This window comes from Miscanthus floridulus, chromosome 3 (genome assembly GCF_019320115.1).
Source record: "Miscanthus floridulus cultivar M001 chromosome 3, ASM1932011v1, whole genome shotgun sequence".
Classification (NCBI taxonomy): domain Eukaryota; kingdom Viridiplantae; phylum Streptophyta; class Magnoliopsida; order Poales; family Poaceae; genus Miscanthus; species Miscanthus floridulus.
Genome location: NC_089582.1, coordinates 73,979,999 through 74,003,447, shown reverse-complemented (window position 1 = coordinate 74,003,447; position 23,449 = coordinate 73,979,999). Strand labels below are relative to the sequence as shown.

Here is a 23,449-nt window from a genome sequence, read left to right as displayed (position 1 = left end):
ATGTCTAGCACAAACCATGCACCAATCTTGCACCGACACCAACACAATCTCCAAATGGAAAGAAGCGATATTCCACAAGACCCACGTCACCTAGGAGTTCCATCGGGTGCGTCCAAAACGATTTGTAAGCCTATGGTACATCTAGCGCAAGCCATGCACCCATCTTGCACCGATACTAACACTGTCTCCAAACAGAATGAAGTGAGATTCCACAAGACCCACGTCACCTAACCGAAACCAACACTGTCTCCAAATGGAAAGAAGCGAGATTCCACATGCCCCACGTCACCTAGGAGTTCCATTGGGTGCGTCCAAAATGATTTGTAAGCCTATGGTACATCTAGCGCAAACCATGCACCCATCTTGCACCGACAATAAAACTATCTCCAAATGGAATGAAGTGAGATTTCACAAGACCCACGTCACCTAACCGACACTAACACTGTCTCCAAACAGAAAGAAGCTATATTCCACATGACCCACGTCACGTAGGAGTTCCATCAGGTGCGTCCAAAATGATTTGTAAGCCTATGGTACATCTAGCGCATACCATGCACCTATCTTGCACCGACACTAACACTGTCTGCAAACAGAATGAAGTGAGATTCCACAAGACCCATGTCACCTAGGAGTTCCATTGGGTGCGTCTAAAATAATTTCTGATCCAAAGGTACGTTTGACGCAAATCGTGCACCTTTCTTGCGTCAAGATTGACACCATGTCCAAAAGGCCGAAACGAGCTTCTAGTTGAGCCTATGGTACATCTAGTGCAAACCATGCACCTATCTTGCACCAACATTAACTTTGTCTCCAAACAGAAAGAAGTGAGATTCCACATGACCCACATCACCTAGGAGTTCCATCGGGTGCGTCCTGATTGATTTCTGAGCCAATGGTATGTTCCACGCAAACCGTGCACCTATCTTGCGTGAAGATTACCACTATATCTAAAAGTCCAAAACGAGCTTCCACTTGAGCCTCCTCACCTAGTGGTACATCAAGTGCGTACAAAACAATTTATAAGCCTATGGTACGTTTAGCACAAACCATGCACCTATCTTGCACCGACATTAACTCTGTCTCCAAACGGAAAGAAGTGAGATTCCACATGACCCACATCACCTAGGAGTTCCATCGGCTGCGTCCTAAATGATTTCTGAGAAAATGGTATGTTCCACGCAAACCGTGCACCTATCTTGCGTCAAGATTACACTATATCTAAAAGTCCAAAATGAGCTTCCACTTGAGCCTCGTCACCTAGTGGTACATCGAGTGCGTACAAAACAATTTATAAGCCTATGGTACGTCTAGCACAAACCATGCACCTATCTTGCACCGACACTAACACTGTCTTCAAACGGAATGAAGTGAGATTCCACATGACCCATGTCACCTAACCGACACCAACACTGTCTCCAAACGGAAAGAAGCGATATTCCACATGACCCACGTCACCTCGGAGTTCCATCGGTTGCGTCCAAAATGATTTGTAAACCTATGGTACATCTAGCACAAACCATACACCAATCTTGCACCAACACTAACACTGTCTCCAAACAGAATGAAGTGAGATTCCACATGACCCACGTCACCTAGGAGTTCCATCGGGTGTGTCCAAAATGATTTCCAATCCAATGGTATGTTTGACGCAAACCGTGCACCTTTCTTGAGTCAAGATTAGCACCATGTCCGAAAGGCCAAAACGAGCTTCCAGTTGAGCCTATGGTACGTCTAGTGCAAACCATGTACCTATCTTGCACCGACATTAACATTGTCTCCAAACAGAAAGAAGTGAGATTCCACATGACCCACAACACCTAGGAGTTCCAACGGGTGCGTCCAAAATGATTTCTGAGCCAATGGTACATTCCACGCAAACCGTGCACCTATCTTGCGTCGAGATTAGCACTATATCCAAAAGTCCAAAATGAGCTTCCACTTGAGCCTCGTCACCTAGTGGTACCGTCGAGCGCATGCAAAACGATTTATAAGCCTATGGTACATCTAGCGCAAACCATGCACCAATCTTGCACCGACACCAACACAATCTCCAAATGGAAAGAAGTGAGATTCCACATGACCCACATCACCTAGGAGTTACATCGGGTGCGTCCAAAATGATTTGTAAGCCTAAGGTACATCTAGTGCAAGCCATGCACCCATCTTGCACCGAATCTAACACTGTCTCCAAACAGAATGAAGTGAGAATCCACAAGACCCATGTCTCCTAACCGACACCAACACTGTCTCCAAATGGAAAGAAGCGATATTCCACTTGACCCATATCACCTAGGAGTTTCATCGGTTGTGTCCAAAATGATTTGTAAGCCTATGGTACATCTAGCGCAAGCCATGCACCCATCTTGCACCGACACTAACACTATCTCCAAACAGAATGAAGTGAGATTCCACAAGACCCATGTCACCTAACCGACACCAACACTGTCTCCAAATGGAAAGAAGCGAGATTCCACATGACCCACGTCACCTAGGAGTTCCATCGGGTGCGTCCAAAATGATTTGTAAGCCTATGGTACATCAAGCGCAAACCATGCACCCATCTTGCACCGACACTAAAACTGACTCCAAATGGAATGAAGTGAGATTCCACAAGACCCACGTCACCTAACCGACACCAACACTGTCTCCAAACAGAAAGAAGCTATATTCCACATGACCCACGTCACCTAGGAGTTCCATCGGTTGCATCCAAAATGATTTTTAAGCCTATGGTACATCTAGCACAAACCATGCACCTATCTTGCACCAACACTAACACAGTCTCCAAACAGAATGAAGTGAGATTCCACATGACCCACGTCACCTAGGAGTTCCATCGGGTGTGTCCAAAATGATTTCCGATCCAATGGTACGTTTGACGCAAACCGTGCACCTTTCTTGCGTCAAGATTAGCACCATGTCCGAAAGGCCGAAACGAGCTTCCAGTTGAGCCTATGGTACGTCTAGTGCAAACCATGTACCTATCTTGCACCGACATTAGCATTGTCTCTAAACAGAAAGAAGTGAGATTCCACATGACCCACAACACCTAGGAGTTCCAACGGGTGCGTCCAAAATGATTTCTGAGCCAATGGTACATTCCACGCAAACCATGCACCTATCTTGCGTCGAGATTAGCACTATATCCGAAAGTCCGAAACGAGCTTCCACTTGAGCCTCATCACCTAGTGGTACCATCGAGCGTGTGCAAAACAATTTATAAGCCTATGGTATGTCTAGCACAAACCATGCACCAATCTTGCACCGACACCAACACAATCTCCAAATGGAAAGAAGCGATATTCCACAAGACCCACGTCACCTAGGAGTTCCATCGGGTGCGTCCAAAACGATTTGTAAGCCTATGGTACATCTAGCGCAAGCCATGCACCCATCTTGCACCGATACTAACACTGTCTCCAAACAGAATGAAGTGAGATTCCACAAGACCCACGTCACCTAACCGAAACCAACACTGTCTCCAAATGGAAAGAAGCGAGATTCCACATGCCCCACGTCACCTAGGAGTTCCATTGGGTGCGTCCAAAATGATTTGTAAGCCTATGGTACATCTAGCGCAAACCATGCACCCATCTTGCACCGACAATAAAACTATCTCCAAATGGAATGAAGTGAGATTTCACAAGACCCACGTCACCTAACCGACACTAACACTGTCTCCAAACAGAAAGAAGCTATATTCCGCATGACCCACGTCACGTAGGAGTTCCATCAGGTGCGTCCAAAATGATTTGTAAGCCTATGGTACATCTAGCGCATACCATGCACCTATCTTGCACCGACACTAACACTGTCTGCAAACAGAATGAAGTGAGATTCCACAAGACCCATGTCACCTAGGAGTTCCATTGGGTGCGTCTAAAATAATTTCTGATCCAAAGGTACGTTTGACGCAAACCGTGCACCTTTCTTGCGTCAAGATTGACACCATGTCCAAAAGGCCGAAACGAGCTTCTAGTTGAGCCTATGGTACATCTAGTGCAAACCATGCACCTATCTTGCACCAACATTAACTTTGTCTCCAAACAGAAAGAAGTGAGATTCCACATGACCCACATCACCTAGGAGTTCCATCGGGTGCGTCCTGATTGATTTCTGAGCCAATGGTATGTTCCACGCAAACCGTGCACCTATCTTGCGTGAAGATTACCACTATATCTAAAAGTCCAAAACGAGCTTCCACTTGAGCCTCCTCACCTAGTGGTACATCAAGTGCGTACAAAACAATTTATAAGCCTATGGTACGTTTAGCACAAACCATGCACCTATCTTGCACCGACACTAACACTGTCTCCAAACAGAATGAAGTGATATTCCACATGACCCACGTCACCTAGGAGTTCTATCGGGTGCGTCCAAAATGATTTCCGATCCAATGGTACGTTTGACGCAAACCGTACACCTATCTTGCGTCAAGATTAGCACCATGTCCGAAAGGCCGAAACGAGCTTCCAGTTGAGCCTATGGTACGTCTAGTGCAAACCATGTACCTATCTTGCACCGACATTAACATTGTCTCCAAACGGAAAGAAGTGAGATTCCACATGACCCACAACACCTAGGAGTTCCAACGGGTGCGTCCAAAATGATTTCTGAGCCAATGGTACATTCCACGCAAACCGTGCACCTATCTTGCGTCGAGATTAGCACTGATGAGGACATCAACACCGACACGGGAATGGCTACTCCAACTGAACCAGCACAGGCGCCACCAGGACCCATCACTCGAGCTCGTGCACGTGAATTAAACTTCGTGATGATTTTGAAGAATGAAGGACCAGAAGTTTCCTAAGTGCATGCGCCATCTATGCTCATGATGAACCTACCCAGAATAATGTCTAGGTGCTGCGCCACCTATGTGTTTTTAGTTTTGTCAAGAAATAACCAGGAAGGTGCTGCACCATCTAAATCAGGAAAGGGAATCAATGAGATGGTGTGTGGCTGTTTGGGCGCCTATTCCTTGCCTTGTGGGCAAGCTGGGCGTCCTCCTTCCTCCCTCCTCCCCCTATTTAGCCAAGGGCTGCGCCCCCTCTTTGGCTTGGGTTTTGTTTTGCTTAAGTTAGCCATTGCTACTTCCGAAGCTTCGTCTTCGTGTAATTCAGAACCCCACCTTCGAGTAATATTCAGGGTTGCTCGCCTCAAATTCTTGCTTGTTCTTCGATTGCATGCAGGAATTGATCTTCGTGATCAGGTTGATCTCGCACCAGCAAGGTCAATAACCATCGGGAGTTGGTTCAGCGATTGCTAAGGCGCCACGGACTTGTTCGTCGTAGTCGGATCGCGAGGGTCGACACCCACCAAATCGTAGTTATCCTCCACTCACCGAAAGATCGGGTACTCCAGCTCTATCAAGTGGTATCAAATTTCAGGTTGCTCGGTGAGATCTATCCCTTTATTTGTAGTTTTGTTCATCGTCCTATCATCCACCAGAAAAGCCAACAAAAAAACGTTTCAGGTTAGAACCACTGTCCAAGACCTTTTGAGCCTTTGCATCTTTCATTCAGTTTACTGCTTTGTTGAGTTTTTGGTTGCATCGCTGTGTCGTGTTGCTGGTCTTGGCGTCTAGTCCATTAGAGTTTTGAGTTCCTGTCACGTATTAGTTCACATCTTTGCACTTGATCCTCCTTTTCCTTTGTCCTCCATGCTCTTGTAATCTTTCCCACGTCATAGACCCCCTTGTGCACGCCAATTTCCCACCTACAAAAGGAAAGTAATTTATTTCGGGTCTTGATTTATCTCGGCAAGGACACAGGCATTAGCTGTTGCATCCGTAGTCCGTTTGGGAAGTTTAGGTACAATTTGGAAAGCATATTTCGTGCCCTTTCCAACGGATACTCACTTGCCTTGCGATTCATTTTGGGCGTATCACAGGAGATCATGCGAGATCAGGCAGTCTGTGGCTACACGAAAGGAAAGAGTTCCTGATTTCCTTTTGTTTTCCTTTTTGAGTTGTGCAACGTGTTGGCAGTGTCATCAAACTGAAAAAGGCTAGAGGTGCATAAAACAAAAACAAGAGCCGCACCAAAAAAAAAAAACAAAAGGCAAAAGGTGCAAAAAGAGCCGCACACAAAAAAAAAAAACAAGAGATGCCAAGGGTGTGTACTCGCTGTCTTTTACTCTTTGTTCTTGCAATTCTGTGTCTATCTTTGTGCGTGGGCTCACGTCTCTAGTATGGTCTAGCCTAGGACCAGCACAACACCAGCTTTGAGTGATTATTCAACTTTGCCTTTGCTGAATGCTTGTGCTACTCCTTGCTACAAATTGAAGCCTTCCCATAGCTCCACAAATTTTCTACAGCGATCAAGCTCTGTGTCCTCTGGCAATCGCTCCATTCAATCTTTGGAAGGTTGTACCGCTGGTTGCAAGTCACCCCTGCGAGCTTGGTAAGAACGGGTAAGAGTTTGATAACAGCTTTAGTTTGAGTGCCTTGATCAGCACCACTTCCTATTAGCTTTAGGACACATACTTGTTTTCGTGTTCGTTGTTTTTCCACTAACAATGTCAGGGGAGCCAGCTGATCAGGACACCATGCCTCACTCCCCACGCACTAAAGGCATCATTCACCACTTTAATCGCAAGATGAACGAGCATGTGGAGGGCTTGGCAGAGGAGATTAGGATCGCCAACGAGCAAGTGGGTCAATTTCAGGACGCTCAAATGGCCACAAATGCTACGCTTGCGGAGATGCAGCAAGCACAAGCTGCCCACGCCACCAGCCTTGCCACGCTCACTACACGCCTTGATGAGTTGGTACAACAACTTGCTGATCAACGTGCGGACTTTGATTATGGTGGTGATACCGAGATCGACGACCAGGACCGCCATGGAGGGCGCCACCGCAACCGCCGTGGTGAGCGTGTGGTACGTAATCGAAACGACTCATTTACTAAGATTAAGTTCACAATTCCTTCATTTAATGGCAAATATGATCCGGGTGCGTATCTTGATTGGGAACTTGCGGTAGATCAGAAATTTCATTGTCATGATGTTCCTGCACAATATCAAGTTAGGGCTGCTACTAGTGAGTTTACAGATTTCGCATCAATTTGGTGGCGTGAGCATCGCAGCAAACACCCTAATAACATTCCCACAACTTGGGAGCAATTAAAAACTGTCATGCGACACCGATTTGTTCCTTCCTATTATGCACGAGACTTGCTTAATAAAATGCAGCGTTTTCAGCAAGGAACCAAATCTGTAGAAGAGTATTATCAGGAGTTGCAAACCGGCATGATTCGTTGTGGTTTAGTTGAGACTAATGATGCTGCGATGGCACGATTTCGTGGTGGTTTGAACCGTGAAATTCAGGATATTCTTGATTATAAGCACTACGATGATATTACTACTTTGTTTGCATTTGCTTGCAAAGCTGAATGTGAAGTGCAGGGACGACGAGCAAGGACCCATTCTAACTCTTTTGCAGGTCGCACTACTTTGACCCATTCAACCCCTACGACGCCCTATACACCTAGTAGTACGTCACGTGACAAGGCAGCAGCTCCACCTCCAGCGCCCCCTTCAGTTAATAAGAGCGCCTCCTCTTCCACTAGCCGCACAAAGGACATTCAATGCCATCGTTGCAAAGGTTATGGGCATATGATACGGGACTGCCCCAACAAGCGTACGTTGATTATACGTGACGATGGTGAGTATTCTTCCGCTAGTGATTCCGATGAAACTATATATGCTATGCTTGCTGCTGACGTTTCAGGACATGTGGAAGAACACGTGGCTGCCACTGACGCCGACAAGTATGAGAGTCTTGTTGTGCAGCGAGTCCTCAGTACACAAGTTGCATAGCCTGAGCAGAACCAGCGCCACACTTTGTTCCACACCAAAGGCGTTGTGCAAGAACGATCCATTCGCATCATCATTGACGGCGGTAGTTGCAACAATTTGGCAAGTTCGGATCTGGTGGAGAAGTTGTCTCTCCAAACGCGTCCACATCCACATCCCTACCACATTCAATGGCTCAACCAGGGTGGCAAACTCAAGGTAACACGCTCGGTTCGTGTTCACTTCTCCATGGGTTCTTATTCTGATTATACTGATTGCGATGTTGTTCCTATGGAGGCATGTTCGTTGTTGCTTGGTAGGCCGTGGCAATATGATACTGATTGTTTACATCATGGTCGCACAAATCATTATTCATTACTGTTTAAGGGCAAGAAAATTATTCTTCATCCAATGACCCCTGAACAGATTGTGAAAGATGACATTGCTAGGGCTACTAAAGCATTAAAACAATGCCAACAACAACCAGCCATGTCTAAAGAAATTAAGCTACATGCTCCTGTTTTACTTGCTACGCGTGCTGATTTTGATGAACTACATGTTGATAAGATGCCTTGCTATGCGCTTGTATGTTCTCATGTGCTGGTTTCACTCGATGATGCATCATCTTTGGATATACCCCCTGCTGTTACTAAGCTTTTGCAGGACTTTGCCGATGTGTTTCCGAAGGACTTACCACCAGGTCTTCCTCCCATTCGTGGCATTGAGCACCAGATCGACCTCATCCCGGGCGCCCAGCTTCCAAACCGCGCCCCGTACCGTACCAATCCTGATGAGACAAAGGAGATTCAGTGCCAAGTCCAAGCACTACTTGATAAAGGCTACATTCGTGAGTCTCTTAGCCCTTGCTCTGTTCCTGTGCTACTTGTCCCAAAGAAAGATGGTACCTGGCGCATGTGTGTAGATTGTCGAGCGATTAACAATATCACAATTCGTTATCGTTATCCTATACCTCGCCTTGATGATATGCTTGATGAGCTTAGCGGTGCTGTTATATTCTCCAAGGTAGATTTGCGTAGCGGGTACCATCAGATTAGAATGAAACTTGGGGACGAATGGAAGACGGCTTTTAAAACAAAATTTGGCTTATATGAATGGTTAGTTATGCCGTTTGGACTGACTAATGCTCCCAGCACGTTTATGCGCTTAATGAATGAAGTTTTGAGGCCTTTCATAGGCTTGTTTGTGGTTGTTTATTTTGATGATATTCTGATTTACAGCAAGTCTAGGGAAGAGCATTTGGAACATTTGCATGCTATTTTTGATGCTTTGCGCGCTGCCCGCTTGTTTGGTAACTTGGACAAGTGCGACTTCTACACACAACGTGTTTCGTTTCTTGGCTATGTTGTTACTCCACAGGGCATTGAGGTGGACAGCAGCAAGATTGACGCCATCCAGAGCTGGCCCACGCCAACAACAGTTACGCAGATTCGGAGTTTTCTTGGGCTTGCAGGTTTCTACCGACGGTTCGTGCGTGACTTCAGCTCCATTGCCGCCCCGTTGCATGAGCTCACCAAGAAGGGCGTTCCTTTCTCCTGGGGTGTGGCATAGGACGAGGCATTCACCATTCTAAAAGATAAGTTGACACATGCCCCCTTACTACAGCTACCTGATTTCAATAAGATGTTTGAACTTGAATGCGATGCTAGTGGTATTGGGTTAGGCGGTGTTTTGCTGCAAGCGGGCAAGCCAGTTGCTTACTTTAGCGAAAAATTAAGCGGTGCTAGTCTGAATTATTCCACTTATGATAAGGAGCTTTTCGCTTTGGTTCGCACACTTCAAACATGGCAGCACTATCTTTGGCCTCGTGAGTTTATAATTCATTCTGATCATGAGGCATTAAAACATATTCGTAGCCAAACTAATCTGAACCGTCGGCATGCTAAGTGGGTCGAATTCATAGAGTCTTTTCCTTACATCATCAAACACAAGAACGGGAAAGACAACATTATTGCTGATGCTTTGTCGCGTAGATATACCATGCTGTCCCAGTTAGACTTTAAAATTTTTGGTTTACAAACTGTGAAAGAACAATACGCCGATGATCCTGGCTTTAAGGACATCATGCTGCATTGCAAGGATGGTAAACCATGGGGTAAATTCCATGTCACCGATGGGTTTTTGTTCCGCGCTAACAAGCTATGTATTCCCGCAAGCTCGGTTCGTCTTTTGCTGTTGCAGGAAGCGCATGGTGGCGGCCTCATGGGACACTTTGGCGTTTACAAGACACAGGAGATTTTGGCCGCGCACTTCTTTTGGCCCCAGATGCGCCGCGACGTGGAGCGTTTTGTTGCACGCTGCACCACGTGCCAGAAAGCTAAGTCACACCTGAACAACCACGGTTTGTATATGCCGTTACCTGTCCCTACTTCTCCTTGGCTAGATATTTCTATGGATTTTGTTTTGGGCTTACCTCGAACTAAGAAGGGGAGGGATAGTATCTTTGTGGTTGTTGATCGATTCTCTAAAATGGCTCACTTCATACCATGTCATAAAACTGATGATGCTAGCAGCGTTGCTGAGTTGTTCTTTTGCGAGATTATTCGTTTACATGGTGTTCCAAATACAATAGTCTCAGATCGCGATGCTAAGTTCCTAAGTCATTTTTGGAGATCTCTTTGGAATAAACTAGGAACTAAATTGCTTTTCAGCACCACTTGTCACCCACAAACAGATGGGCAAACTGAGGTTGTGAACAGAACCTTATCTACCATGCTTAGGGCTGTGTTAGACAAGAATCTGAAACTTTGGGAGGATTGTTTGCCCCATGTCGAGTTTGCTTACAATCGTGCTACACATTCCTCCACGAAAATGTGCCCTTTTCAGGTTGTCTATGGTTACATTCCACGGGCGCCAATTGACTTGCTGTCCTTTAACCCTTTGGACGCCCCACATGTCGATGCTATTGCACGTGTTCAACAAATGTTGGACATCCATGAGCAAACACAGCAGAACATTGCGCACACTAATGCTAAAAATCAGGCTGTTGGTAGTAAAGGACGTAAACTTGTTACTTTTGAACCTGGTGACTTGGTTTGGTTGCATTTGCGCAAGGATCGCTTTCCTAGTTTGCGCAAGTCTAAGCTGATGCCCCGTGCTGCTGGTCCCTTCAAGGTGTTAAAGAAAATCAATGATAATGCTTATATACTTGACCTGCCTGCAGACTATGGTGTTTCCTCTAGTTTTAATGTTGCAGATTTGAAACCATATGCGGGCGAGGGTGAGGAGATGCCGTCGAGGACGACTTCGATTCAAGAAGGGGAGGATGATGAGGACATCAACACCGACACGGGAATGGCTACTCCAACTGAACCAGCACAGGCGCCACCAGGACCCATCACTCGAGCTCGTGCACGTGAATTAAACTTCGTGATGATTTTGAAGAATGAAGGACCAGAAGTTTCCTAAGTGCATGCGCCATCTATGCTCATGATGAACCTGCCCAGAATAATGTCTAGGTGCTGCGCCACCTATGTGTTTTTAGTTTTGTCAAGAAATAACCAGGAAGGTGCTGCACCATCTAAATCAGGAAAGGGAATCAATGAGATGGTGTGTGGCTGTTTGGGCGCCTATTCCTTGCCTTGTGGGCAGGCTGGGCGTCCTCCTTCCTCCCTCCTCCCCCTATTTAGCCAAGGGCTGCGCCCCCTCTTTGGCTTGGGTTTTGTTTTGCTTAAGTTAGCCATTGCTACTTCCGAAGCTTCGTCTTCGTGTAATTCAGAACCCCACCTTCGAGTAATATTCAGGGTTGCTCGCCTCAAATTCTTGCTTGTTCTTCGATTGCATGCAGGAATTGATCTTCGTGATCAGGTTGATCTCGCACCAGCAAGGTCAATAACCATCGGGAGTTGGTTCAGCGATTGCTAAGGCGCCACGGACTTGTTCGTCGTAGTCGGATCGCGAGGGTCGACACCCACCAAATCGTAGTTATCCTCCACTCACCGAAAGATCGGGTACTCCAGCTCTATCAAGCACTATATCCGAAAGTCTGAAATGAGCTTCCACTTGAGCCTCGTCACCTAGTGGTACCATCAAGTGCATCCAAAACGATTTATAAGCCAAAGGTACATGTAGCGCAAACCATGCACCTATCTTGCACCGACGCCAACACTGTCTCCAAATGGAAAGAAGTGAGATTCCACATGACCCACGTCACCTAGGAGTTCCATCGGGTGCGTCCAAAATGATTTGTAAGCCTATGGTACATCTAGCGCAAGCCATGCACCTATCTTGCACTGAATCTAACACTGTCTCCAAACAGAATGAAGTGAGATTCCACAAGACCCACGTCACCTAACCGACACCAACACTGTCTCCAAACGGAAAGAAGCGATATTCCACATGACCCACATCACCTAGGAGTTCCATTGGTTGCGTCCAAAATGATTTGTAAGCCTATGGTACATCTAGCGCAAGCCATGCACCCATCTTGCACCGACACTAACACTGTCTCCAAATAGGATGAAGTGAGATTCCACAAGACCCACGTCAGCTAACCAAAACCAACACTGTCTCCAAATGGAAAGAAGCGAGATTCCACATGACCCACATCACCTAGGAGTTCCATCGGGTGTGTCCAAAATGATTTGTAAGCCTATGGTACATCTAGCACAAACCATGCACCCATCTTACACCGACACTAACACTGTCTCCAAACGGAATGAAGTGAGATTCCACAAGACCCACGTCACCTAACCGACACCAACACTGTCTCCAAACGGAAAGAAGCGATATTTCACAGGACCCACGTCACCTAGGAGTTCCATCAGGTGCGTACAAAATGATTTGTAAGCCTATGGTACATCTAGCGCAAACCATGCACCTATCTTGCACCGACACTAACACTGTCTGCAAATGGAATGAAGTGAGATTCCACAAGACCCACGTCACCTAGGAGTTCCATTGGGTGCGTCCAAAATAATTTCCGATCCAAAGGTACGTTTGACGCAAACCGTGCACCTTTCTTGCGTCAAGATTAGCACCATGTCCGAAAGGCCAAAACGAGCTTCTAGTTGAGCCTATGGTACGTCTAGTGCAAACCATGTACCTATCTTGCACCGACATTAACATTGTCTCCAAATGGAAAGAAGTGAGATTCCACATGACCCACAACACCTAGGAGTTCCAACGGGTGCGTCCAAAACGATTTCTGAGCCAATGGTACATTCCACGCAAACCATGCACCTATCTTGCATCAAGATTAGCACTATATCTGAAAGTCCGAAACGAGCTTCCACTTGAGCCTCATCACCTAGTGGTACCATCGAGCACGTGCAAAATGATTTATAAGCCTATGGTACGTCTAGCACAAACCATGCACCAATCTTGCACCGACACCAACACAATCTCCAAATGGAAAGAAGTGAGATTCCACATGACCCACGTCACCTAGGAGTTCCATCGGGTGCGTCCAAAATGATTTGTAAGCCTATGGTACATCTAGCGCAAGCCATGCACCCATCTTGCACCGAATCTAACACTGTCTCCAAACAGAATGAAGTGAGATTCCACAAGACCCACGTCACCTAATCGACACCAACACTGTCTCCAAACGGAAAGAAGCGATATTCCACATGACCCACATCACCTAGGAGTTCCATTGGTTGCGTCCAAAACGATTTGTAAGCCTATGGTACATCTAGCACAAGCCATGCACTCATCTTGCACCGATACTAACACTGTCTCCAAACAGAATGAAGTGAGATTCCACAAGACCCACGTCACCTAACCGAAACCAACACTGTCTCCAAATGGAAAGAAGCGAGATTCCACATGACCCACGTCACCTAGAAGTTCCATCAGGTGCGTCCAAAACGATTTGTAAGCCTATGGTACATCTAGCACAAACCATGCACCCATCTTGCACCGACAATAAAACTATCTCCAAATGGAATGAAGTGAGATTTCACAAGACCCACGTCACCTAACCGACACCAACACTGTCTCCAAATAGAAAGAAGCTATATTCCACATGACCCACGTCACGTAGGAGTTCCATCAGGTGCATCCAAAATGATTTGTAAGCCTATGGTACATCTAGCGCAAACCATGCACCTATCTTGCACCGACACTAACACTGTCTGCAAACAGAATGAAGTGAGATTCCACAAGACCCACGTCACCTAGGAGTTCCATTGGGTGTGTCCAAAATAATTTCCGATCCAATGGTACGTTTGACGCAAACCGTGCACCTTTCTTGCGTCAAGATTGACACCATGTCCGAAAGGCTGAAATGAGCTTCCAGTTGAGCCTATGTACCACATCTAGTGCAAACCATGCACCTATCTTGCACCAACATTAACTTTGTCTCCAAACGGAAAGAAGTGAGATTCCACATGTCCCACATCACCTAGGAGTTCCATCGGGTGCGTCCTGATTGATTTCTGAGCCAATGGTATGTTCCACGCAAACTGTGCACCTATCTTGCGTGAAGATTACCACTATATCTAAAAGTCTAAAACGAGCTTCCACTTGAGCCTCCTCACCTAGTGGTACATCGAGTGCGTACAAAACAATTTATAAGCCTATGGTACGTCTAGCGCAAACCATGCACCTATCTTGCACCGACACTAACACTGTCTCCAAACAGAATGAAGTGAGATTCCACATGACCCATGTCACCTAGGAGTTCTATCGGGTGCGTCCAAAATGATTTCCGATCCAATGGTATGTTTGACGCAAACCGTACACCTATCTTGCGTCAAGATTAGCACCATGTCCGAAAGGCCGAAACGAGCTTCCAGTTGAGCCTACGGTACGTCTAGTGCAAACCATGTACCTATCTTGCACCGACATTAACATTGTCTCCAAACGGAAAGAAGTGAGATTCCACATGACCCACAACACCTAGGAGTTCCAACGGGTGCGTCCAAAATGATTTCTGAGCCAATGGTACATTCCACGCAAACCGTGCACCTATCTTGCGTCGAGATTAGCACTATATCCGAAAGTCTGAAATGAGCTTCCACTTGAGCCTCGTCACCTAGTGGTACCATCGAGCGCGTGCAAAACGATTTATAAGCCTATGGTACGTCTAGCGCAAACCATGCACCAATCTTGCACTGACACCAACACATTCTCCAAATGGAAAGAAGTGAGATTCCACAAGACCCACGTCACCTAGGAGTTCCATCGGGTGCGTCCAAAATGATTTGTAAGCCTATGGTACATCTAGCGCAAGCCATGCACCTATCTTGCACTGAATCTAACACTGTCTCCAAACAGAATGAAGTGAGATTCCACAAGACCCACGTCACCTAACCGACACCAACACTGTCTCCAAACGGAAAGAAGCGATATTCCACATGACCAACATCACCTAGGAGTTCCATTGGTTGCGTCCAAAATGATTTGTAAGCCTATGGTACATCTAGCGCAAGCCATGCACCCATCTTGCACCGACACTAACACTGTCTCCAAATAGGATGAAGTGAGATTCCACAAGACCCACGTCAGCTAATCAAAACCAACACTGTCTCCAAATGGAAAGAAGCGAGATTCCACATGACCCACGTCACCTAGGAGTTCCATCGGGTGTGTCCAAAATGATTTGTAAGCCTATGGTACATCTAGCACAAACCATGCACCCATCTTACACCAACACTAACACTGTCTCCAAATGGAATGAAGTGAGATTCCACAAGACCCACGTCACCTAACCGACACCAACACTGTCTTCAAACGGAAAGAAGCGATATTTCACAGGACCCACATCACCTAGGAGTTCCATCAGGTGCGTACAAAATGATTTGTAAGCCTATGGTACATCTAGCGCAAACCATGCACCTATCTTGCACCGACACTAACACTGTCTGCAAACGGAATGAAGTGAGATTCCACAAGACCCACGTCACCTAGGAGTTCCATTGGGTGCGTCCAAAATAATTTCCGATCCAAAGGTACGTTTGACGCAAACCGTGCACCTTTCTTGCGTCAAGATTAGCACCATGTCCGAAAGGCTGAAACGAGCTTCTAGTTGAGCCTATGGTACGTCTAGTGCAAACCATGTACCTATCTTGCACCGACATTAACATTGTCTCCAAACGGAAAGAAGTGAGATTCCACATGACCCACAACACCTAGGAGTTCCAACGGGTGCGTCCAAAACGATTTCTGAGCCAATGGTACATTCCACGCAAACCATGCACCTATCTTGCGTCAAGATTAGCACTATATCTGAAAGTCCGAAACGAGCTTCCACTTGAGCCTCATCACCTAGTGGTACCATCGAGCACGTGCAAAATGATTTGTAAGCCTATGGTATGTCTAGCACAAACCATGCACCAATCTTGCACCGACACCAACACAATCTCCAAATGGAAAGAAGTGAGATTCCACATGACCCACGTCACCTAGGAGTTCCATCGGGTGCGTCCAAAATGATTTGTAAGCCTTTGGTACATCTAGCACAAGCCATGCACCCATCTTGCACCGAATCTAACACTGTCTCCAAACAGAATGAAGTGAGATTCCACAAGACCCACGTCACCTAATCGACACCAACACTGTCTCCAAACGGAAAGAAGCGATATTCCACATGACCCACATCACCTAGGAGTTCCATCGGTTGTGTCCAAAACGATTTGTAAGCCTATGGTACATCTAGCGCAAGCCATGCACCCATCTTGCACCGATACTAACACTGTCTCCAAACAGAATGAAGTGAGATTCCACAAGACCCACGTCAGCTAACCAAAACCAACACTGTCTCCAAATGGAAAGAAGCGAGATTCCACATGACCCACGTCACCTAGGAGTTCCATCGGGTGTGTCCAAAATGATTTGTAAGCCTATGGTACATCTAGCACAAACCATGCACCCATCTTACACCGACACTAACACTGTCTCCAAACGGAATGAAGTGAGATTCCACAAGACCCACGTCACCTAACCAACACCAACACTGTCTCCAAACAGAAAGAAGCGATATTTCACAGGACCCACATCACCTAGGAGTTCCATCAGGTGCGTACAAAATGATTTGTAAGCCTATGGTACATCTAGCGCAAACCATGCACCTATCTTGCACCGACACTAACACTGTCTGCAAACGGAATGAAGTGAGATTCCACAAGACCCACGTCACCTAGGAGTTCCATTGGGTGCGTCCAAAATAATTTCCGATCCAAAGGTACGTTTGACGCAAACCGTGCACCTTTCTTGCGTCAAGATTAGCACCATGTCCGAAAGGCCGAAACGAGCTTCTAGTTGAGCCTATGGTACGTCTAGTGCAAACCATGTACCTATCTTGCACCGACATTAACATTGTCTCCAAACGGAAAGAAGTGAGATTCCACATGACCCACAACACCTAGGAGTTCCAACGGGTCCGTCCAAAACGATTTCTGAGCCAATGGTACATTCCACGCAAACCATGCACCTATCTTGCGTCAAGATTAGCACTATATCTGAAAGTCCGAAACGAGCTTCCACTTGAGCCTCATCACCTAGTGGTACCATCGAGCACGTGCATAACGATTTATAAGCCTATGGTACGTCTAGCACAAACCATGCACCAATCTTGCACCGACACCAACACAATCTCCAAATGGAAAGAAGTGAGATTCCACATGACCAACGTCACCTAGGAGTTCCATCGGGTGCGTCCAAAATGATTTGTAAGCCTATGGTACATCTAGCACAAGCCATGCACCCATCTTGCACCGAATCTAACACTGTCTCCAAACAGAATGAACTGAGATTCCACAAGACCCACGTCACCTAATCGAGACCAACACCGTCTCCAAACGGAAAGAAGCGATATTCCACATGACCCACATCACCTAGGAGTTCCATCGGTTGCGTCCAAAACGATTTGTAAGCCTATGGTACATCTAGCGCAAGCCATGCACCCATCTTGCACCGATACTAACACTATCTCCAAACAGAATGAAGTGAGATTCCACAAGACCCACGTCACCTAACCGAAACCAACACTGTCTCCAAATGGAAAGAAGCGAGATTCCACATGACCCACGTCACCTAGGAGTTCCATCGGGTGCGTCCAAAACGATTTGTAAGCCTATGGTACATCTAGCACAAACCATGCACCCATCTTGCACCGATAATAAAACTATCTCCAAATGGAATGAAGTGAGATTTCACAAGACCCACGTCACCTAACCGACACCAACACTGTCTCCAAACAGAAAGAAGCTATATTCCACATGACCCACGTCACATAGGAGTTCCATCAGGTGCATCCAAAATGATTTGTAAGCCTATGGTACATCTAGCGCAAACCATGCACCTATCTTGCACCGACACTAACACTGTCTGCAAATAGAATGAAGTGAGATTCCACAAGACCCACGTCACCTAGGAGTTCCATTGGGTGTGTCCAAAATAATTTCCGATCCAATGGTACGTTTGACGCAAACCGTGCACCTTTCTTGCGTCAAGATTGACACCATGTCCGAAAGGCCGAAACGAGCTTCCAGTTGAGCCTATGGTACATCTAGTGCAAACCATGCACCTATCTTGCACCAACATTAACTTTGTCTCCAAACGGAAAGAAGTGAGATTCCACATGACCCACATCACCTAGGAGTTCCATCGGGTGCGTCCTGATTGATTTCTGAGCCAATGGTATGTTCCACGCAAACCGTGCACCTATCTTGCGTGAAGATTACCACTATATCTAAAAGTCCAAAACGAGCTTCCACTTGAGCCTCCTCACCTAGTGGTACATCGAGTGCGTACAAAACAATTTATAAGCCTATGGTACGTCTAGCGCAAACCACGCACCTATCTTGCACCGACACTAACACTGTCTCCAAATAGAATGAAGTGAGATTCCACATGACCCATGTCACCTAGGAGTTCTATCGGGTGCGTCCAAAATGATTTCCGATCCAATGGTATGTTTGACGCAAACCGTACACCTATCTTGCGTCAAGATTAGCACCATGTCCGAAAGGCCGAAACGAGCTTCCAGTTGAGCCTATGGTACGTCTAGTGCAAACCATGTACCTATCTTGCACCGACATTAACATTGTCTCCAAACGGAAAGAAGTGAGATTCCACATGACCCACAACACCTAGGAGTTCCAACGGGTGCGTCCAAAATGATTTCTGAGCCAATGGTACATTCCACGCAAACCGTGCACCTATCTTGCGTTGAGATTAGCACTATATCCGAAAGTCTGAAATGAGCTTCCACTTGAGCCTCGTCACCTAGTGGTACCATCGAGCGCGTGCAAAACGATTTATAAGCCTATGGTACGTCTAGCGCAAACCATGCACCAATCTTGCACTGACACCAACACATTCTCCAAATGGAAAGAAGTGAGATTCCACATGACCCACGTCACCTAGGAGTTCCATCGGGTGCGTCCAAAATGATTTGTAAGCCTATGGTACATCTAGCGCAAGCCATGCACCTATCTTGCACTGAATCTAACACTATCTCCAAATAGAATGAAGTCAGAATCCACAAGACCCACGTCACCTAACCGACACCAACACTGTCTCCAAACGGAAAGAAGCGATATTCCACATGACCCACATCACCTAGGAGTTCCATTGGTTGCGTCCAAAATGATTTGTAAGCCTATGGTACATCTAGCGCAAGCCATGCACCCATCTTGCACCGACACTAACACTGTCTCCAAATAGGATGAAGTGAGATTCCACAAGACCCACGTCAGCTAACCAAAACCAACACTGTCTCCAAATGGAAAGAAGCGAGATTCCACATGACCCACGTCACCTAGGAGTTCCATCGGGTGTGTCCAAAATGATTTGTAAGCCTATGGTACATCTAGCACAAACCATGCACCCATCTTACACCGACACTAACACTGTCTCCAAACAGAATGAAGTGAGATTCCACAAGACCCACGTCACCTAACCAACACCAACACTGTCTCCAAACGGAAAGAAGCGATATTTCACAGGACCCACATCACCTAGGAGTTCCATCAGGTGCGTACAAAATGATTTGTAAGCCTATGGTACATCTAGCGCAAACCATGCACCTATCTTGCACCGACACTAACACTGTCTGCAAACGGAATGAAGTGAGATTCCACAAGACCCACGTCACCTAGGAGTTCCATTGGGTGCGTCCAAAATAATTTCCGATCCAAAGGTACGTTTGACGCAAACCGTGCACCTTTCTTGCGTCAAGATTAGCACCATGTCCGAAAGGCCGAAACGAGCTTCTAGTTGAGCCTATGGTACGTCTAGTGCAAACCATGTACCTATCTTGCACCGACATTAACATTGTCTCCAAACGGAAAGAAGTGAGATTCCACATGACCCACAACACCTAGGAGTTCCAACGGGTCCGTCCAAAACGATTTCTGAGCCAATGGTACATTCCACGCAAACCATGCACCTATCTTGCGTCAAGATTAGCACTATATCTGAAAGTCCGAAACGAGCTTCCACTTGAGCCTCATCACCTAGTGGTACCATCGAGCACGTGCATAACGATTTATAAGCCTATGGTACGTCTAGCACAAACCATGCACCAATCTTGCACCGACACCAACACAATCTCCAAATGGAAAGAAGTGAGATTCCACATGACCAACGTCACCTAGGAGTTCCATCGGGTGCGTCCAAAATGATTTGTAAGCCTATGGTACATCTAGCACAAGCCATGCACCCATCTTGCACCGAATCTAACACTGTCTCCAAACAGAATGAACTGAGATTCCACAAGACCCACGTCACCTAATCGAGACCAACACCGTCTCCAAACGGAAAGAAGCGATATTCCACATGACCCACATCACCTAGGAGTTCCATCGGTTGCGTCCAAAACGATTTGTAAGCCTATGGTACATCTAGCGCAAGCCATGCACCCATCTTGCACCGATACTAACACTATCTCCAAACAGAATGAAGTGAGATTCCACAAGACCCACGTCACCTAACCGAAACCAACACTGTCTCCAAATGGAAAGAAGCGAGATTCCACATGACCCACGTCACCTAGGAGTTCCATCGGGTGCGTCCAAAACGATTTGTAAGCCTATGGTACATCTAGCACAAACCATGCACCCATCTTGCACCGATAATAAAACTATCTCCAAATGGAATGAAGTGAGATTTCACAAGACCCACGTCACCTAACCGACACCAACACTGTCTCCAAACAGAAAGAAGCTATATTCCACATGACCCACGTCACGTAGGAGTTCCATCAGGTGCATCCAAAATGATTTGTAAGCCTATGGTACATCTAGCGCAAACCATGCACCTATCTTGCACCGACACTAACACTGTCTGCAAATAGAATGAAGTGAGATTCCACAAGACCCACGTCACCTAGGAGTTCCATTGGGTGTGTCCAAAATAATTTCCGATCCAATGGTACGTTTGACGCAAACCGTGCACCTTTCTTGCGTCAAGATTGACACCATGTCCGAAAGGCCGAAACGAGCTTCCAGTTGAGCCTATGGTACATCTAGTGCAAACCATGCACCTATCTTGCACCAACATTAACTTTGTCTCCAAACGGAAAGAAGTGAGATTCCACATGACCCACATCACCTAGGAGTTCCATCGGGTGCGTCCTGATTGATTTCTGAGCCAATGGTATGTTCCACGCAAACCGTGCACCTATCTTGCGTGAAGATTACCACTATATCTAAAAGTCCAAAACGAGCTTCCACTTGAGCCTCCTCACCTAGTGGTACATCGAGTGCGTACAAAACAATTTATAAGCCTATGGTACGTCTAGCGCAAACCATGCACCTATCTTGCACCGACACTAACACTGTCTCCAAACAGAATGAAGTGAGATTCCACATGACCCATGTCACCTAGGAGTTCTATCGGGTGCGTCCAAAATGATTTCCGATCCAATGGTACGTTTGACGCAAACCGTACACCTATCTTGCGTCAAGATTAGCACCATGTCCGAAAGGCCAAAACGAGCTTCCAGTTGAGCCTATGGTACGTCTAGTGCAAACCATGTACCTATCTTGCACCGACATTAACATTGTCTCCAAACGGAAAGAAGTGAGATTCCACATGACCCACAACACCTAGGAGTTCCAACGGGTGCGTCCAAAATGATTTCTGAGCCAATGGTACATTCCACGCAAACCGTGCACCTATCTTGCGTCGAGATTAGCACTATATCCGAAAGTCTGAAATGAGCTTCCACTTGAGCCTCGTCACCTAGTGGTACCATCGAGCGCGTGCAAAACGATTTATAAGCCTATGGTATGTCTAGCGCAAACCATGCACCAATCTTGCACCGACACCAACACATTCTCCAAATGGAAAGAAGTGAGATTCCACATGACCCACGTCACCTAGGAGTTCCATCGGGTGCGTCCAAAATGATTTGTAAGCCTATGGTACATCTAGTGCAAGCCATGCACCCATCTTGCACCGAATCTAACACTGTCTCCAAACAGAATGAAGTGAGATTCCACAAGACCCACGTCACCTAACCGACACCAACACTGTCTCCAAACGGAAAGAAGCGATATTCCACATGACCCACATCACCTAGGAGTTCCATTGGTTGCGTCCAAAATGATTTGTAAGCCTATGGTACATCTAGCGCAAGCCATGCACCCATCTTGCACCGACACTAACACTGTCTCCAAACAGGATGAAGTGAGATTCCACAAGACCCACGTCACCTAACCAAAACCAACACTGTCTCCAAATGGAAAGAAGCGAGATTCCACATGACCCACGTCACCTAGGAGTTCCATCGGGTGTGTCCAAAATGATTTGTAAGCCTATGGTACATCTAGCACAAACCATGCACCCATCTTACACCAACACTAACACTGTCTCCAAACGGAATGAAGTGAGATTCCACAAGACCCACGTCACCTAACCGACACCAACACTGTCTCCAAACGGAAAGAAGCGATATTTCACAGGACCCACATCACCTAGGAGTTCCATCAGGTGCGTACAAAATGATTTGTAAGCCTATGGTACATCTAGCGCAAACCGCGCACCTATCTTGCACCGACACTAACACTGTCTGCAAACGGAATGAAGTGAGATTCCACAAGACCCACGTCACCTAGAAGTTCCATTGGGTGCGTCCAAAATAATTTCAGATCCAAAGGTACGTTTGACCCAAACCGTGCACCTTTCTTGCGTCAAGATTAACACCATGTCCGAAAGGCCGAAACGAGCTTCCAGTTGAGCCTATGGTACGTCTAGTGCAAACCATGTACCTATCTTGCACCGACATTAACATTGTCTCCAAACGGAAAGAAGTGAGATTCCACATGACCCACAACACCTAGGAGTTCCAACGGGTGCGTCCAAAACGATTTCTGAGCCAATGGTACATTCCACGCAAACCATGCACCTATCTTGCGTCGAGATTAGCACTATATCCGAAAGTCCAAAACGAGCTTCCACTTGAGCCTCATCACCTAGTGGTACCATCAAGCGTGTGCAAAACGATTTATAAGCCTATGGTACGTCTAGCACAAACCATGCACCAATCTTGCACCGACACCAACACAATCTCCAAGTGGAAAGAAGTAAGATTCCACATGACCCACGTCACCTAGGAGTTCCATTGGGTGCGTCCAAAACAATTTGTAAGCCTATGGTACATCTAGCGCAAGCCATGCACCCATCTTGCACCGAATCTAACACTGTCTCCAAACAGAATGAAGTGAGATTCCACAAGACCCAT

General features: G+C 46.5%; 1 protein-coding gene across 1 annotated transcript in view; it reads left to right on the top strand.

Annotated features, from left to right (window-relative positions):
- Positions 1 to 9,366, top strand: part of LOC136543892 (uncharacterized) — a 32,623-nt gene extending 23,257 nt beyond the window's left edge. Inside the window, exons 6-8 of the mRNA XM_066536219.1 lie at positions 6,527 to 6,882; positions 8,485 to 8,644; positions 8,993 to 9,366. Coding sequence (XP_066392316.1) covers positions 6,527 to 6,882; positions 8,485 to 8,644; positions 8,993 to 9,366 — 890 coding nt within the window. The remainder of the gene's footprint in view (positions 1 to 6,526; positions 6,883 to 8,484; positions 8,645 to 8,992) is intronic.
- The last annotated feature ends 14,083 nt before the right edge of the window (positions 9,367 to 23,449 follow it).